The sequence below is a fragment of the Manduca sexta genome, chromosome 25, assembly GCF_014839805.1.
Source record: "Manduca sexta isolate Smith_Timp_Sample1 chromosome 25, JHU_Msex_v1.0, whole genome shotgun sequence".
Taxonomy (NCBI): domain Eukaryota; kingdom Metazoa; phylum Arthropoda; class Insecta; order Lepidoptera; family Sphingidae; genus Manduca; species Manduca sexta.
In genome coordinates, this window is record NC_051139.1 from 16,830,209 (window position 1) to 16,849,224 (window position 19,016).

At 40.2% G+C, this 19,016-nt stretch overlaps 1 protein-coding gene and 1 long non-coding RNA gene across 2 annotated transcripts in view; both read right to left on the reverse strand.

Annotated features, from left to right (window-relative positions):
- Nucleotides 1-150: 150 nt before the first annotated feature.
- LOC119190615 lies at nucleotides 151-4,148 on the reverse strand. The gene is made up of 3 exons (XR_005113027.1): nucleotides 3,535-4,148; nucleotides 2,825-2,902; nucleotides 151-2,495 (listed from the first exon to the last, which is right to left on the reverse strand). It is a non-coding gene; the product is annotated as an uncharacterized LOC119190615 (long non-coding RNA).
- A 310-nt stretch (nucleotides 4,149-4,458) lies between these two features.
- The window catches only part of LOC115448703 (Down syndrome cell adhesion molecule-like protein Dscam2), a 77,955-nt gene continuing 63,397 nt past the window's right edge, over nucleotides 4,459-19,016 (reverse strand). Inside the window, exons 14-33 of the mRNA XM_037442878.1 lie at nucleotides 18,546-18,722; nucleotides 18,146-18,290; nucleotides 17,770-17,918; nucleotides 17,274-17,487; nucleotides 16,711-16,856; nucleotides 16,327-16,495; nucleotides 16,008-16,156; nucleotides 15,483-15,629; nucleotides 14,825-14,974; nucleotides 14,417-14,546; nucleotides 13,977-14,152; nucleotides 12,660-12,839; nucleotides 12,085-12,273; nucleotides 7,948-8,136; nucleotides 7,486-7,631; nucleotides 7,014-7,155; nucleotides 6,297-6,447; nucleotides 5,913-6,064; nucleotides 5,070-5,213; nucleotides 4,459-4,709 (exon numbers count right to left, since the gene is read on the reverse strand). Of these exons, the coding sequence (XP_037298775.1) occupies nucleotides 4,507-4,709; nucleotides 5,070-5,213; nucleotides 5,913-6,064; nucleotides 6,297-6,447; nucleotides 7,014-7,155; nucleotides 7,486-7,631; nucleotides 7,948-8,136; nucleotides 12,085-12,273; nucleotides 12,660-12,839; nucleotides 13,977-14,152; nucleotides 14,417-14,546; nucleotides 14,825-14,974; nucleotides 15,483-15,629; nucleotides 16,008-16,156; nucleotides 16,327-16,495; nucleotides 16,711-16,856; nucleotides 17,274-17,487; nucleotides 17,770-17,918; nucleotides 18,146-18,290; nucleotides 18,546-18,722 (3,248 nt within the window). The 3' untranslated portion in view covers nucleotides 4,459-4,506. The remainder of the gene's footprint in view (nucleotides 4,710-5,069; nucleotides 5,214-5,912; nucleotides 6,065-6,296; nucleotides 6,448-7,013; nucleotides 7,156-7,485; nucleotides 7,632-7,947; nucleotides 8,137-12,084; nucleotides 12,274-12,659; nucleotides 12,840-13,976; nucleotides 14,153-14,416; nucleotides 14,547-14,824; nucleotides 14,975-15,482; nucleotides 15,630-16,007; nucleotides 16,157-16,326; nucleotides 16,496-16,710; nucleotides 16,857-17,273; nucleotides 17,488-17,769; nucleotides 17,919-18,145; nucleotides 18,291-18,545; nucleotides 18,723-19,016) is intronic.

The window sequence follows — 19,016 nt, forward strand, 5'->3', positions numbered from 1 at the left end:
TTTGAATTCATAGAAGTGTCACCTCAATAAATACTATCGAAAATATGAGATATTTTTCAGAATTTAGGGGTCATTGAGTTAAAAGCTAGGTAACGGGTTTTTGTGATTTAGAAGTATGAAGCACCTAAGGGTGAAAAATAAACTTTATACCACAACACACATCTTTATTTTCCATCTTTTGCGCTAATATTTAATAATTTTATTATTACACAACATGTATATAGAAAGATTTTTATACAATAGTGTATAATTATTGGCTAAACGACTAAATCAACAATATTAAAAAGAATTACTTATATACTGGCAGTCTATTATAATGATATGTATCATTTGCGGTTTGGAACAGCCATCACTTAATCTAAACTTAGTTAATATCTAGCTTACAATTAAAAATAAGAAGTGCCTTTTGACCTATTGACTGTACAAGGGATGCTAGGTAAAAGACGTCTAATTTCATTAGCAGAGGCTTAATTTAATAGTCATACAAAAACGAATCACAAATGCAGAAAAATATAGTTACCTAAGTCATTGTATTCTTAAACAAGAGTATTTATCAAAATTTGGTTAGGGACGTCTTAAAGCGGACTGTGGTGTAAAAAGTTGAAGAGGTTTCACCGTGTTTGAAAATATCCAAATGTAAAATAAATACCTACATATTATAAACGGATGCTGATCATTGAGTATACTGAGATCACATTATTATGCACAATTTAAACCCACGAATTTTGTAAAATTTATTCTCTTCTCTTGTTTCATTGCATTTTAGGCCATACATTAAATTTAATTTTATTTAAGCTACTGGACATGCATGAAACATAATATATTGGCTTACTACACGCAACACGAGAGGTGTGTAAATAAAATATTTTATTGGACATTGGTACGTGACTTTTGTGTACTGTAGCAGTTTTCCTATGCAGTTACGGCATTTATATTTTATTTATATCACAAAAAGCATTTTGAAAATTATCGCGTTCTGAGTATGTTCCATGAAAACAGACATTGGTACATCGAATCACGTGACAAAAAAATATTACTACTGACTTACAATTATCATGTTTATAATTTTGGACATTTGTTAACTATAATCTACTTAATTGGATTATTAAACATTCGCCAATTTCATGTAAAAACTATTATACACGTTCTTGGTTGGATACACACATAATATTGAGCTACGAGATCTTTAAATTTATTACTAAAATTAACAATCGGATATAAAATTCATCAATTATCAAGTCTGTGTGTATTATGGATCTTACACCAAATACATTTTTGCTTTTTTATGTATCTTGCATTGTAATGTGAACAAATTCTTCAGATTTTTTTAACCCTTTCCTTTTAAATGCCGTTTCACATTTATTTAACTTATCAACAACTACTATGTACAATTTATTTAACTCTTATAAATCTAAAATGTCATAGATTAACAGCATTTTAAATAAATCACATTATTCTTTAAATATTTCTCATTTTAACAATATTATGTTTAACATTGCAGGGGACGTCATTATTGCTTTAGCTGTATTTAATGACGTGCGAGTGTTTAGGCCGGGTGCAAATTAATATTTCAATATTAAAACATTAACAATGCGTGTGAATACGCAATATGAAGCATAATATACACAGCACCAATATGAGATTTTAACGACGAATATATCTGTAAATTATTTATTAATTGTATGGCCGTGGATTCAAATAGACAACTTGCGATAAGCTTACACGTTGTCCTTTAACCTGCTCCCGGCCTTGTTTAGCATTTTTGAAACACTTTTTTGGTAAGTCTCTCATGCAAGATTATCATGTTTATTTTTTTATTTTATTCGTTAAATAATATGTACGGTATTTACTTTTGTAAATACAATATTGTTAAATATACAATTTGTTTTATATAAGCCTGTCAGAAATTAATGTAATCTTATACGAGGTAGGTCTGCCATATAAGAAAAGAATAATTTAAGAACACGCCATTCATAAAATATCGTAAAGCATTTGACGTCAACGTGTATGAAAAAGAGAACAGAATATAACAAGGTACATATTCAAATAAGAACGTATTCTCAGAGAATGTATAACGAGCAACTTCTTTTCTTTACAATATCGCAATTATATAGGTAGCATCAGTCATCAGCTATGTTTTCCAAAATATAGGTTTTGAGTTATTACTTTACCATAAAATATTTGTAATTTAGAGTCGTGGTAGTAACATTAATTGTATGTATTAATAGTGATTCGATCGTTTAAAAGCATTCTGGTCGTATATTAGAGTACATTGTCACATCTTACGTGAACTTAACAATGTCATCATCACAAGTTTGTTAAAATTTCATTTTTCATCATTATAAATCCTCGCACTTAGTATGGATTGGTAGTTCATCCAATTAAGTCCCATTAACAATGTCTTGAGATCACATTCGAATGTCTTGTACATTCAAATTTAATGTTACACGTGTATTGTACACTCGCGCCGCTCCTGTTCTTTCCTTTGCTGGTATCTGGAATGATATAATGACTGTTGACATATATGGCCACAGAAATTGTGGATTAATTAACGGCTGATTCTAATAAACTATTCAACCACTATGCGTAGGCGGTTAGTAATAGTATTTATTTCATGTAAAATAAATATGTATGCATTAATATGTGTAACGAATATATTGTAAAACATCCAAATATGTACGAAAAGTGACTGCGAAAAAAATTGTGTCTGCCTTTCTTCTGCTGGTCGTTACCGGTTAGATCACTAGTGAAAGGCTATTGGGTTCCATATCATTAAGATAAGCATACTGTAAAAAAAGAACGTTATTTGTATGATGTGTCTTACTTGTCAATTAGAGAAGATATATCAGCGGGGACCGGGGCGAAGCTCCCCGAGAGGCCGTCGCTCCCGTTCGGGCCTCCACTGCGGAACACACTCTCTATTTAAATACATTCAAATTTATCACAGCATCAATAAAACAATATAATATTATCATAATCACGAAGCCAAACTAATTTCTTTCAAGCTTAACCCTACTTCAAGGACTTATGTATCCAACTAAAACGTCTCTTATATCAGGAAGAGGAGAAATAACTAACTGCATCAAAGTAAAATAAAATACCTACTTTGGCAATAAAAACTAACTAAACTAGTGAATTATGCTTAAATGTGTTGAAATAAAAATAGATTTATTATAGTATTACAATACAAAATAAAAATAACGCCGAATGCAGACAGTCGGAAGTAAAACTGTTTATATAGTATTGATAATTTCTATACAAAAATTAAAGCTACTTTAATTAAAATTTGCTAACTTTTCTAGTGTTTTTATGTTATAACATAAAATTTAATTAACAAATGCGTAGATTCGGGGTAAAAATTGTCACTTTTATGGAATAACAACCTATTAGTGACAAAAACAAATGTGCTGCATTTGGCGTAATAATTACCTACGTGCCTAATCTGTGTACAAAAAGCATAATATCTGATCGACGTGTATGGGCACTGTGGGGCGGTGTGACGGTGTGGCGGTGAGGAGGTAGCGGGGGAGGTACCTGAGTTCTACCTGCTGGTGGTGCGCGCGCTGCGCCGGCCGCTACCGTACGCGCTGCCGCATGGAGACGTACCCGACCCTGCCACCAAGTGACCACATTACAGCCTTTTACAGCTTTGTTTTGTCTACTGCAGTTTACTAACTAGGCGAGCATGCCGCTTGTCTTATGGTAAACGACACCAATATCATTGCCCAAATATACTAGCAACATAATTCAGAGCTATGAATTCACCTTGAGACGTAATATGCTGTTACTTAATTTGTTTGTAGTTCGGCTGAGTAACATAATATTATAAGCACGAATAGCAAGTTGACTAATGTTTTGGTATTTATTAGTTATGAGATTAATTCCTTTAATGAACCGAAATATAATTATAATTCATTAATTACCCAGTCTAATATACGTAACTAAATAGTCGATTATTAGAAAACTAAATCAATACATCACTAGATAACAAATCAAAATGACATTTTATTATCAAAATTTCTCAATATAACTAATAGAGGGCGATATTTTACTTAAAAGGCTGTGCAGTGGCCAATTCAGAACGCATACACTGCCGTGGTAAGCTCGAAAGCGGTATCGCAAAAAAAAACAAAAATTTGATTTTTATGTCGTCAGATAGCTTAAAAAATACCTATACAATGAACTAACCTTAATATCCGGTATCTTGTTCAGAACTTATTAAAAAAAACCTTAAACAAATCTCTATCTGTTTTAAATACAAAACAATAAAACTATATTTACAAAACTTCGATTATCTCAAAATAAGGTTTCCCTGACATACAGCTTTTGCGCTTAGCACGGCAGTACAGGCATTGTTAAAATGATTATGTACCAACATAATGATTTTCAGATGAGGAATAGTGAAGGTAGTTACCACAGAATGGCACGCGAGTAAGGCGATACCTTACGCCATTACGATACGCAAAAAGGTATTATATCGCGGCGCTGCTATCCTGTGGGGCAATGTTACGGATACTTGCCCTTGGTGGTGGTGTTGGCGGCGCTGTCGCTGTTGTCGTCGGAGTCGGTGTGCGCGTCGCGGTCGCGCCAGCCCCCCGCGCCCGCCGCCGGCCCAGCGCCCCCGGGCCCGGCCGCCCCCGGCGCGGCGCACGCGGCGCGCATGCGGTGGCGCGCCTCCACTGTCGAGCATTTAGACAGGCTCGACTCGTCTGTCGGACATCATGCTTGCGTTGGAACCGACGTTCCACGGGGTGTTGTAGTGTTACAATGATTTTAAAAAACAAATTTTACGTCCTATTTAGTAATCCGCTAAAGGGATTCCATTAATGATCTTTATTTTTAAATCATTATTACATTAATGAAGCAAAAATACAAGCTGCTATATGTAACAAATATTATTCCAAAAATAGTCTAATAACAAGTCCATGATTGAGGCAATAAGTGGATGTTTTAGAGAGAGGCGAGCCGGTCGGAAAAAACTAAGTCAAATTCATTCTGCAACATGCTTCAAAGAGTATGTTATGCCAACAGGTAAAAGAACGGGTATATAAGAAGAGAAGAGTGCCTACCATATCGGTAGTGGTCGCAGGCGCGGTGGCGACGGCGGTGCGGCGGCGCGGCGTCGTCGTCGCGGCGCGCCAGCGTGCGGAACTGCAGCGAGTGCGCCGCCGACACGCCGAACGTCGCGTACGGACTGATCTCGTACAACTCCGCTGCAACAAATCAAACACAGGATACTATTGTATCCTCTTACTACCGTAGTACTGTACGAGGCAGCTCAACAAAGGTTAAAGATACTATTCCCTAGGATCTCACCATCGAGCTCACTTCTGAATTAGCGGTGTAATTTATATTAACGCCACTAGTTAAGAAAGTTGGTGTAGCAAATTCCAGTCACTTTATTCATAGATGAGATCTTTATCACGCTAATAGGTATACCTAGTAACAAAGTATTATTGAACAATCTCACATGAGATGTCGGCAGTCATCTATCTCACTTCACGTTAACTGCGTTTCTATAGTTTAGTACTATTGTTCCTAATATTAGGGGATCAACCGGGACCAATACAAGTTTTTGGAAAAAGTAAGTAATAAGTTTGTTACCTTTATTTTAGCTTTTTATCTTTGGGAGTTATATTAATATTGATATGACGCAACTTCATAGGCGCCGCCACGATTAGTTTTAGGGAGACGCATTTGCATCTCCAGACTATGCTATATGTATAATATCATTTAGCTTTTTTTTTAAAATTCAAATTGTGGGGTTTTTTGGAAATGCTTAATCGTTATTTATTGTGGTCGATAGTTCCTATTGTCTATTTATTTAGACACTTATATTTTTTTTTTATATGGGCAAGGGGGTGCACATGCACCTACTTGTACCCCCCTCCCGGCGCCCATGTGCGACTTACCAGAGGAATCATCATTAGACTTCTCATTGCCGTTGATGGATGAAGAGGAATACAACTTCTGCCCTTCCCTCAGCTTCTCCCGTTCCGCTTCGTTGCTCTCACTCAGCTTTCTGTCATCTCTCATGTAGTGGTCACTAGATATGCAGAAGAATCTAGAATATACGAAGCAATAATCAAGAAATAAACGCGGAGTTTAACATCGAAGATTCATCATGATGATTCATGAATCAGTCTAGATATCTGATGCTCTCTTTTTGAGAAATTTCATTTAACGCCATTACATGGCATGAGCTAGAACTTACGTTTATATTAAACACTGATAACCTGTAGTTATGTATATGCCCTAAACTACAACTCACGACCTGACGATCAGCCCATACTTACTTCTTCTTCCCATGTACGAGGCAGACTATAGCAGCGAGCGTGACGACGATGACCACAGCGCTCGCCACGCACGACACCAGCACCGTGCGCAGCGACGCCGGCCGGGACCCGCCCGACAGAGGGGACGACGGCTTCAGAGGCGGGATACGGCCTGAGGGAACAACACACGTAATCAACTCGAGCGGAATAATTATCTTTTATGTGAAAAAAAAACCCTTCAGATTTTATAAGGCAAATATAGCCCTTGTCTGGTTCATAGATTCTATAACCCAACTACAATGGTTCAGAGAAGATAGACTTGGAACAGAAATTATATAGGTAAAACCCGAGAACCTACCGCAAACTAAAGCATTGACACCAGATTGAAGTTTGTATAATGCCGGCGCCACACATAGCAAAAATATTTGAACACTTGTTTGAAACTTATTTGCGTATTTGTGCAAAGTTTGTTTAAATGTTTGCGTATTTGCCATTCGGTATCGGTTTTTCGACCACACATCAAAGCGTTCAAAGTTAGCGAGTTGCTTGAAGGAGAACCGATTATATGGAAAGCTAAAAGTAAAATATTTATTAAATTTAATTTGGTCAGAGTCTGTAACTGTGTTCAAATGTGTGGCAAAGTCTTTGTTCAAATATTTGTCTCTGTGTGGCGTCGGCATAATGAAAAGAAGAAATCAAAAGTATGGAGGATACAGGTTCTTGAATTTCAAACATTACCTCCAGCTAAAGTATGCGTGTCAGCGTGAAGGGTGACCCTCTCGACCCCTGCGTCGCTGTAGGCCTCCACGCACACCTCGTACCACGTGCCGGGGGTGAGGGAGCCGATCACGTGACTCGCCGAGCTCAACCCGTCGCCCACCTGGTGGAAAAACACTTTTATTATACAGGATATGGGCTCTCTTTATATTGTTTATCGAAGACAATTATTATGTAGGTATATGACCTTTAGGTACTCTTAAAACGTAATTTATGTATTTATTGTTATAATTAGGCATATGTGCTTATGAATTAGTCAATAGAACTACTTATCCTTCGCAATATGTAGTCAAGGCTTGGTATCATTATGAATAACATTTTTTTTTCTATTTTCAGCATTTTTATAATCTATGTATTCTATAAAAGTCTGCTTTAAGGTTCTGATACCAATATTATACGTAATTTTTTCTAATGTTTATAAGAGCAATTATACCTTGATCCAATGCTCGGTCCCAGCTCTTCGATAAGACACTCTGAAGCCTAGTATAGGACAGCCACCGTCACGCCACGCGTAGAAGTTAATCTTTATGGCTGTGGAGTTCATATATACGTGGTCTTCGGGCTTGGGGGGCTTGGGTCCTGGAACAATAATATACTTTCACATATGTATAGTAATGTGCCTCGATAATCAAATATGTTCCAACGGCAATTACCAAAAATTTAATATTAATGTGTCATTAGGGTGCACTGTGCAGAGCAGCGGTGCAGTGTCTTTCAAAAACAATATCTAGAGGTTGCATTTGTGGATGGTCGTTTATATTATGTTTTTATATGAATATAACTATACCGTACAAGTATAGCACAGGAATTCTGTACGATTTATTATGCTGAATTATCATTTAACCTTACTTGCTTTCATTTTAAATCCCTATCTTATCAGCTAAGTAGTACTCACGTCCTCCTCTGGTAGTAGCAGTAAGGAGTTCACTAGGGGGCCCTATCGATATCTTGTTTCGTGCTTGTATCTTCGCGTTATATGTGGTACCACATTTGAGCATATCCATGGTGTAGGAGGTGACCTCTGGCGAGAGCTCCACCGTGTACCACTCGGTCTCAGACGCTTGCTTGTAGTTCAGGAGGTACCCTGGAAAGAGGTTATTTAAGATTTTAATATTTCTAGGGTTATTATTACTGTTCTCTTAATTTACAACTTGGGCTAACATAAATTGAGAACTTGGACAGTGAGCTAGCTGTGGATGCACTTCAAATCATAAGCAATATCTAATATATGTCCAAACATAGTATTACGGGTTTCTTCCTCATTGAGGTAGGTAGAACAGTAACTGACCCATGTATTGCCAGCTATGTTAGGATTCACGTAATATGGTATTCAATTTATAAGTGTATAACATTTTCGATATGCATCGAGCATGATGAAACTTGGCTTGTTTTTTAATTTTATTTATAGAGAGCCTCGGCTAAGCAGATTTGATTCGTTATATAGGGATTTTATATATTTTTTAACATGAATTAGGGGTGTAACATTTTTTACTGTGTTAAAATTTACATCGTACTTGATCTTCTGTCTTGATCTTTGCCTTATTTCGTTATTTATGTCTTCGTGTCATGTCGCCCACATTAGGCGAGGTACCGGCTTGTGGATCCTAGTGAAGGGAGCCACAGTAGGTACCTGATAAGACGTGGACATGTTCTCCACAATAGTTGCTGTTGTTGCGAGGTGAATATTCATACACGCAGTAGGTACCTTATTATTAAGTACCTAGTCTTGCCATAAATATTGTAATAAAGAAAAAAGAAAATTGTTAACTGCAAATAACATTTATTACTTTTACAGTGTGTCAGTTTAATACATAAATATAAAACAATTAAAAATATAAAAAGCTTATTCGAAGTGGTCTCCATTGGCTGCAATACAGTCCTTTAAACGATGAGGCCAGTTATCAATAGAAGCACGCACTCTTTCCATGGGAAAATTCTTCACTGCCAATCGTATAGATTGTTTTAGGGACTCCAAATTATCATGGCGTTTAGAGCAAGCTGTACTCTCTAAAACTGACCACAAATCATAATCCAGCGGATTAAGATCGGGACTAGACGACGGCCAGTCTTCAGCTCTGATGAAGTCCGAAACGTTCGATTCCAACCAAGACTGCGTGGACCGAGCTTTATGACCCGGCGCCGAGTCTTGCTGGAAGGACCATACTTGGTTATTGAACATGGTGATGTTAAGGGGCTTAACTACCTTCTCAAGAATGGTATCTTGATACACTTGTGCCGATGTTTTGATACCTTTTTCACAAAAATATGGCTCAGTCACTCCTTCATAGCTAACACCCCACCAAACCATCACTGAAGTCGGATAATGTCCACGTTGCACTCTGTCGACTAATTGGGAAGCTTCCTTAGAGCTTTGAGCATAAATACGGTCATTTTGTTTGTTAAAATGTTGCTCAATTGTAAAAATTTTCTCATCCGTAAACAAAATTTTTCTGTGACCTCCCTTTGCGTACCGCTTCAGTAGTTGTTTCGATTTTACCACCCTATTCTTCTTTAAATTATCAGTTAAGAAATGGCCAGTGCGTCTCTTATAGGCTGCAAGTCCTAAGTCATCTTTTAAAATACGCGACATGGTTCTAGGTGCTATCTTCATTTCCCGAGATAAAATCTTTTGCTTTCGGACAGGATTTCTTCGAATTCTTTCCCTTACTGCTTTGACCACCTTTTTCGTACGAACACTACGTGGACGGCCAGATCTTTTCTGTCACAAACAGAGGAGGTCTCATTGTACCTATTAATAGCCCGGTACACAAACATTTTACTAATACCAAGTGTATGGAGAGTTTTAAAAATTGCATTTGGCTCCATACCTACTTTGTGTAATGCTATCACAGCGATTCGGTTCTCTTTATCACCCCACACCATTTTAATATCGCAAAATATTTTACAATGTATTGGCGCCAAAATGAGAAAACACAATGAACAATCGTATAAAAATGACAGATTCGAAATTCAAATGTAATATTTTTTTATAATTAAGTGTAACAGTATTTATGGCCAGACTAAGTATATAAAATCTGATGTTTACGTATGATAACAAATTATTGACATGGTTAAACGATACAATGTATCAATGCCTTTGAAAGATATTATTTTTTTACAAACTTTTAGTGTATCTGCCCTTAGGGTGTAAGAAGTAGAAAAGCAATTTGCTTTCATAACAATTGATAATTATTATCTGAGCAAACTTAGAGCTAATTAAACTAGATTCTTCTTTCCTGATTTCAATTTTCCATTCTTCATTGATGTGCTACCGACATCAGGCGAGACACCGTCTGGTGCCTCCCCATAGAGCGCCCACTAGTCGGTATCTGGCAAGACGTGAGCATATGCTTCGTGATGAGTGTTCTTTCTTTATTCTTCACTAACATCTTTGCGTAGTATTATTACCCACATCAGGCGGGACATCGACTGGTGCCCCTTCATAGAGAGCGCACTAGTCGATATCAGGCAAGACGTGAGCATATGCTCTGTGATGAGTGTTTTTTCTCTATTCTTCGGTGATGTCTCTCCGGCGTGCTACCCACATCAAGCGAGACACCGACTGGTGCCCCCCCATAGAGCGCCCACTAGTCGGTATCTGGCAAGACGTGAGCATATGCTTCGTGATGAGTGTTCTTTCTTTATTCTTCGCTGATGTCTCTCCGTCGCGCTACCCACATCAGGCGAGACATCGACTGGTGCCCCTTCATAGAGAGCGCACTAGTCGATATCAGGCAAGACGTGAGCATGTTCCCCGCGATGACTATTCCGGATGCTCAGTGAAGACATATAGACGTGGAACTTATTAGGTTATAAAATTTGTTATACTAAAATAATGATTATGACATTTGCATGAAATCAACAGTGTATAGCAGATGTACTAGGAATTTGAACGTTCAATTTATACAATTGTTCTGCAGTTCCTTAAAATGAAACTAATTTACACATAATTATTATCATTATTGATTATAGCAATAAGGTTGTATTCGTTACAACACGGATACGTTTCTATGGCGTCTCTACTTCTAATCCTATTGGACTAGATCTGTACCCTGATCGTATCATTTCTTCATTCTTCGGTGATGTCTTCACGCTGTATTACCCATATCAAGCGAGACACCGACCGGTGCCCCCCCATAGAGGGCCCACTAGTCGGTATCTGGCAAGACGTGAGCATATGCTCCGTGATGAGTGCTCTTTCTTAATTTTTAGCTGATGTCTCTTCGTCGTGCTACCCACATCGGGCGAGACACCGACTGGTGCCCCCCCATAGAGGGCCCACTAGTCGGTATCTGGCAAGACGTGAGTATATGCTCCGTGATGAGTGCTCTTTCTTAATTTTTAGCTGATGTCTCTTCGTCGTGCTACCCACATCGGGCGAGACACCGACTGGTGCCCCCCCATAGAGGGCCCACTAGTCGGTATCTGGCAAGACGTGAGTATATGCTCCGTGATGAGTGCTCTTTCTTAATTTTTAGCTGATGTCTCTTCGTCGTGCTACCCACATCGGGCGAGACACCGACTGGTGCCCCCCCATAGAGGGCCCACTAGTCGGTATCTGGCAAGACGTGAGTATATGCTCCGTGATGAGTGCTCTTTCTTAATTTTTAGCTGATGTCTCTTCGTCGTGCTACCCACATCGGGCGAGACACCGACTGGTGCCCCCATAGAGGGCCCACTAGTCGGTATCTGGCAAGACGTGAGTATATGCTCCGTGATGAGTGCTCTTTCTTAATTTTTAGCTGATGTCTCTTCGTCGTGCTACCCACATCGGGCGAGACACCGACTGGTGCCCCCCCATAGAGGGCCCACTAGTCGGTATCTGGCGAGACGTGGGCATATCCTGCACTATAACTGCTTCTATTGCTCGCTGAAGACTGACAGACGCAGTAATACAGATATTCAAAAAATTACGTAGAATAACGAATTTTTTTATACCTACTTTAATGAGGGCCACAAATCTTTTTGTTACCCAGGTGATACCGACCAGGTATATCTACAATATATCACGCCATGGGTCGGAAAAACTTACCTAAAATAGGTTCGGACATATCCCCAGGTAATTGCCAGTGCAGTTTGATGCTAGAGGTGGTGGTGTATTGCAGCTTAAGAGCCGGTGCGACTGGTGGCAGGATAGCTACCACCACGTACACTATCGAGTCTTCACCGATGGTGTTACTGGCCGTGCATGTGAAGTTGCCTGATGATTGCTCGTTAACCTCTGTAAGATGGGATCATGATGGAAATTATATTTTGTATGAGTAACATAGATTTACGTATTAATGTTTATGGTTGCCTGTATGTCAAATTGAAATTAGTCTACTATTTTTCTATTTATTTGCAATTATATGTAATAGTTTTAATTTCGTTAATAATTCTTAATAAATTAAATGTGTTAAGTATGAGCACACTAAGTAAGAGGCACGAGTCATGAGCACACTTATGATTAGACGCTTGGACCTACAACACGGCGATATTTCGCGCGATTGGTTCTTAGTCGATGTTCGATTTCTATTGGCTAACATACAGTATAAGATTACTACCACTGTTTGGCACGAATTGTGCCGTGTAGTGTGTCGGGGAGTAGTGCAGTAGTGTGTGTCGTACCGCGTATGTGCAGATGTCCGCGGTGCGTGACCTGGTAGTAGGCGTGGTGCGTGACGGGCGCGCGCGCGTGCGCCCAGCGCGAGCGCGGCGGCGGCGCGCCCACGCATGCGCAGCGCAGCTCCAGCGCGCCGCCCGCGCCCGCCGACACCACGCGGCCGAACGACGCGATGCGCGCCGGGACTGCCGCGTGCAACGTCAACAACATCAGCTACATCACCTATATCCACTCAGCTCCTACGACCTTTACTGGCAGGATATACTGGCTATCAATTCTGCCGAATTTATCTACTTTATTGATTGCATGGTAAGTAATGACCAAATGACAACAATTTTCTTACTTATTTCCGCTGCTATATAGCTATGCACAGAAAATAATTGACTAACTTTATATAATAATCACAAAACCCAAGAATTTAATTACGCAACATAGTGTAACGTTACCAATTATAGTCACATATATACTCTGTTAACGTTACTATTGTCTTTCTAAATAGTCTGTGGTTATAATGTGAATGATTAACGCCCTCGCAATTAGAACTACCAATGAGCATCATCATTGCATTGAATTGTCATTGCACTGACGTACGTCCGATTGGCGCCTGCATAAATAGGCGTGCAACGCGACCCGCCACCTTTTTAACCATTATCTTTGGTCGTGGCACTACGTATTGTCACACACGTCGTTGTTCCCGATAGGGTTTTTCTCTACGGCGTGCCTTCTTGCACGGTGCACTATCACGGTGCCGTAGCAGACGGACGGGAGAGCTGCCTCCCGACCACGTCCAGCTGCGCACCACCATCGTCGGGTGTGCTGACCCCGACCGATTGCCGGCGAGCTGCCGCCAGAGCCGACCACGTGCACACCACCATCGTCGTGGAAGCTGACCCCGACCACGTGCACACCCTGCTCACCCACGTGGCCTTCCAACTGCCCAGCGAGCTGCCGCCGGAGCCAGCCGCGTGCAACATCTACGTGCCGTTCGCCTGGATCGGAGTTCCCCAGGCCAGTGACTCTTGTTGCATAACACCAGCAACCAGTACCGAGTGTAACGCGGAGGTGTAAAAATAAAGCTCGTACCACGTAATTACCCTGAGTTTGCAATTGTCTCCCTTCTATATGCGGGCAGGCCCTCAACCGCCGCAATAGCATACCATTACACTGCATCACGAAACGTCTGATAATGTACAATAATTACGTTAAACAATTATATCAATATTTCACAAACCCGAACTTGTGTAGATACGATACGATCACACATTTATGAAATACCTATCTACCTTATGCAGTAACTACAAAAATATTTAAAGACCACTCACTTCTAGAACTAGGTCCTTGTCCTACCACTGGCGTGGACTCTCCCTCGCCTGAGCCCGTGGTGGCGGACACCCAGAACTCGTACAGCTGGTTCTCCAGCAGATTCCGTACTTGGAACATCAGCTCACCGTCAGTCTGCTTGTCAGCTGCAACTGTGAAGCTGGAATGCTTGCCCAATCTGGAAGATAAACATGAAAGATTATATATAAGACAGCACGAAATAGTTGTCCTGACCGTACAGTAACTATGATCAAATTATAAATATATTGATTCTTTTGTTTTTTTTTTTTATTGACACGGCTTTCAATATCCAGTTCTAATTATTGTTACCAGAGGCATATGTCAGTTTGTTTGTCTCGATGTACAGTTGAGTGTGCACCTTAAATCCTTGCCAGTAACTTCTTGCTTGCATGTCAGATTTTATTAAGGTACATTTTCTTACCGTCCCGCTTCTCTGTAATAGACGGTGTAGTGGGATATGATCCCATTAGGAAGCACGGGAGGGAGCCAGCTGACCAGTACCGAGTCGCTCGAGAACGCCAGGGCCTTGATCATCTCAGGAGCTGATGGTACTGGAGCAATAATAATAATTACGTAAATTAACAACTATAGTATGAACTGGTAGCATATTATTGGTCGTGACCGTTATTACAAAAATCCGAGGGAACTCATGTATTAGTTAACGTATTACGTGTTTCTCTACTTTCAAAGGGACGTCATCTTTCGTTCAACTCGCTAGCTCGATGTTAAGACAATTTGGCAATCTATAATTAACGCCTTGTATACTTCTGCCGAGTTTAAAATTCGACAAGACTTTGCTCTTAATATATTAAATGTTTAATATTCATACCGTCTTCTTCCGTCATGCAGTAGACTGGCGGGCTGCGTTTGCCGTCCCCCGCGTTGGTGAATGCAAGGACTTGTATGGAGTAGTTGGTGTACTTCCTCAGAGTGTGTAAGTAAGTGTCTGTTGTGGTCACTCGCTTAATCTCGCCCACATCTGTTAGAAGAATTCTTGATAAGTTGGAATATTCATACAAAACTCTTCATGCTGCCTGTCCTCATCATAGCTTTGTCGCTTTGTGTACTATGTGAGCAAGAATTGCAATAAAAAGCAGAATACCTTTGTATCTTATATTTACGATAGTCTGCGACGAGTCGCGATGGTCTTTGCGTAACGGAGCGTCGTGTCGTTTTGCAAATTGTTAATTGTTCACATAGGAGTTAGGTCACCTCGTGATCGACGAGTGGAGATACCAATAGAGTATTGAGATTACAGGCTTCATCGGTGGCTGCTTTCGCCACACAGGTGCCATCCATAAATGATGTCACAAGAATTTCCTGATTTTTTTCCCCTGGCCCAAGCTTGTTACAGGTGATCACGTTTACAGTTTACAGGGATAGCCCCCGACTTCACATGTTCTAAGTTAAGACTCAAAACTGCATTGAAAACAGCAGCCTCAGTATTAGTAACACAACTGCGTAATTATTAAACGAATCTATCTTACCATGGTCAGTCGTGAGGGGTGAGTAAATCACTTTGTATCCTTGTATGAGGCCGCCGTGTTGGCCGATCGGCGGCGGGTTCCACGACACCTTCACGCTTGATGACGATAGTGGTGAGCACGTCAGGTGAGTGGGATGAGACTCGGGAACTGGTAATATCCATCCAATACTGTATATTACTTTATGCGATATTTGAGGCTAATTAATTATAGGTAGAAGTAATATTAAGATCTGACTTCTGAAGCTTTAATATTTGTGTTATCAACTGCAAAGTAAAATTAGTACCATAAGCTCCAGACATAAAAAAAATTAAGTGTGACTCATTAAGTGTAAATTTGTGAAATAAATGAATTTGGAATTGTTGGTATAATGTCAAGTTCAAGTACTTTACGGCGATTTCGGAAGAGCAAACTTTAGTGTAAACCCTAAAACTATCTATCTTCTACGTTTCATATTTAAATTAGTTTAGGAATGAGCAGAAGTACAATGTTCACATAGATGAACTATTAAGACATTCAAATTTCTACCTCCTTCTAAAGTGGTAGCCGACACTGGGGCGGAGGCGGGTCCGGCAGCGACTCCGTTGAACGCTCTCACTCGCACCTCGTACCGAGTGAACTTCCTCAGAGCTGACAGACTTAGTTCTGTAGCTGACCACCCGTTTACTGTTAATGTTCTGAAACCATCCGATAAGAAGTTTAGCAAAGGACGATAGAATAAAATTACAGCAAAAATAATCTCACCCACAAGTTCCCTACTTTTTCAATAACATTCGTTTGCACCAAAAAATCCTGCAATTTCAATCTTTCTCTTTCTACCTTACGACGAAAATCAGGTGTTTCTAACCTGGTGGAGTTTCTAAGCGGAGGTCCAGCTGGATTTGTCTCGGTGCAAGTGACGGAGTAGCCGAGCAGCTCTCCATGCCAAGCCTCTCTGGGTGGTGGGCGCCAAGACACGTGCAGCTCTCCTGGACCTCCGGGAGTCACGTGTACGTTGGAGGGAGGTTCTGATGGGGCTGAGGAGAAATAAATTGTGTCAGTTGAATATGGACAGGTTGATAATATATTCGAACATTTATATGTGGCACTAACCAAAGCAAGAGTTGTATTAGGCTCATTGATTATATGGCAGCAAGTTCATATACAAATAATTTATTTTGGAGTTCTACAAGTTGGGAGTACCTACACTGTATACGTATACATGAAGTCAGAATTGAAAGTACAGAATTACCTTCTTCCTGTGTCTTTACCACGACTGGTTCAGTGAAGGCACTCCGGTCTATCTGGTTGATGGCTGCTATCCGGAGCATGTAGGCGGTGTGCGGTTTGAGGTTGCTTAGCAGAGCTTCGTAATGGATGTCACCTTTCTTGGTCAACCTGAGAAAAAGTAACATAATAAATTTTACCAGGTAACCTCACACTTGGATTTAATATACATTTTAGGCTGAACTATAAGTATTTGTAGTTTAACACCTATTATAGCAGCAAAGGGTATTAAATTATTCAAAATAAATTGCTTTGTGATTACCCAAAACTGCAATAACAATAACAATACTATAAGGTTATGCATGGCATTTCTCTGCACTTATGATCTTTTAATTTATTGTTGATGGTAGGCGATACGACCGTCCATAAACAATAGAAACACTATCCAACAACATTAATTGCAAAGTGTTGTTTGGTATTCCACTGCGCTCGCCATCCTGAGACACGAGATTAAGTCTTATGTCCAATAGTTACACTAGGTACAATGTTCTGAAGCGCTATGGAATATCAGTCAGTCATATTACTCACGTGACATGTGAAGGCGCAGCTCCATGGACGGACACGTTCACGCTATGTGCTGACTCCCACTGGCTCCCCCGAATGCCCTGGGCCGACAGTGCGCTATACTGCAGCGTGTAGGCCATCAGGGGACTGTTCCCGTCGAACCCCTGACTCCAGGACAGGCGCACTGCCCGCGACAGGATCTCCGTCACTGACAGTGAGTGGGGGATATCGGGCTTTTCTGGAAAGAAATATTGAGATATTGTTAGTTTTGTTTCGATATTATATTTGTAGTTTTGATCACAGACTGCAGATTTAGGAATTTAGGAAGTCATAAGATGGAGACGGTTCAGGGCTTGGCATATCAGAACTGGATCTTGATTTGTGAACATGATCGAATGTAGACTTTGGTCCAGACATTGATATTTTTTCCAAGAGCGAAACCGAAAGTCCTTTGGAAGAAGTAGGATGCTCCAAATGTGGAGTCTGAAGGTTGTCATTATTAATTCTATGTACATAGTACCTTGGACGGATAGATAAATATAATGGTCGCTGTGTCCGTACGCGTTGACGGCCTGGCACTTGTATACGCCGGAGTCCTGCCGGTCCGCGCGGCTGATGTACAGCTGCGACCTTAAACCACTGTCAGTCTTCGCTTCCGAGATGCTTAGTCTGGAAATATACAACTGTGTTACACATACACATAGAATCTTATAGTAAATGTTAACATCACCGCCTTAGTGAATGTTATCGCTCTTAAGAAAAGCTTGCGCAAAATTTTACACCCCATACCTTGATTTGATTTAGAAATTGAAATGATTACGACTAGTGAATGCTATGTACTATTTATGTCTATACGTCTTCAATGCAGCTCTGCTGCTTTTTAAACATCAGCTTACCTATAAGTGTTAAGATCTAGATGGTTCATGTTGTGCGTCCAGGTGAGGCGGATGGGGCTGTCGCCGCGCACGTCGCAGGCGAGCGTGGCGGGCGCGTCGCGGCGCGCCGACATGTTGTGCGACGTCAGCTCGAAACGCGCCGGCTCTGGGATTACAACATACACACTCATTCCCTCCATCATCATCGCTTACGAGCTGCCTATTGCTGAATATAGGCCTCTCACAAATATGTCCAGATGACCTGTAGGAGGTGACTGATTCGAATGACTTCGTGCGAACAGGTTGATAGAATATTCAGTTCATCAATTTATATCGCGTAGTAACATTACAGTATATTCTTTTAAACCGAAACATGAATGCCTGCACACTGATTAGGGATAGTTAAAGGTGAAATTCTTACCATTTATAGCGACAAAAATAGTCTTTGTGAGCGGGGAGCCCACCCCGTTCTCCGACTTGCACATGTAGTGTCCCTCATCATAAGGCAGGGCTGACTCGATCCACAAGGTCCCGTTTGGTAGGAACTGGAATCGCCCTCCTAGATTCACTAGAGGTATGTAGTCTGATGATGCTGTGCCTAAACAAGAAAATAGTCTTTAATAGGTACTCCAATAGAAAGTTTTCACTATTAAAACAATAGGATTGATTCACGAACAAATTTATTTTGAAGTACTTACTGGCGGTATAACATAATAAATATTTTATGAAGTATCTACAAAACCTAACATCAAGTCTTGCCTTTATCATCGAGATTTATTCGCTGTCATATCTATGCATCTAGTGATAAACTAATTGCTCATTATATATTTACAAAAAACGTATTATGTTGAACCTTTGCCAAAAATTAGTTAAAAACTCTTAATTAAAACCA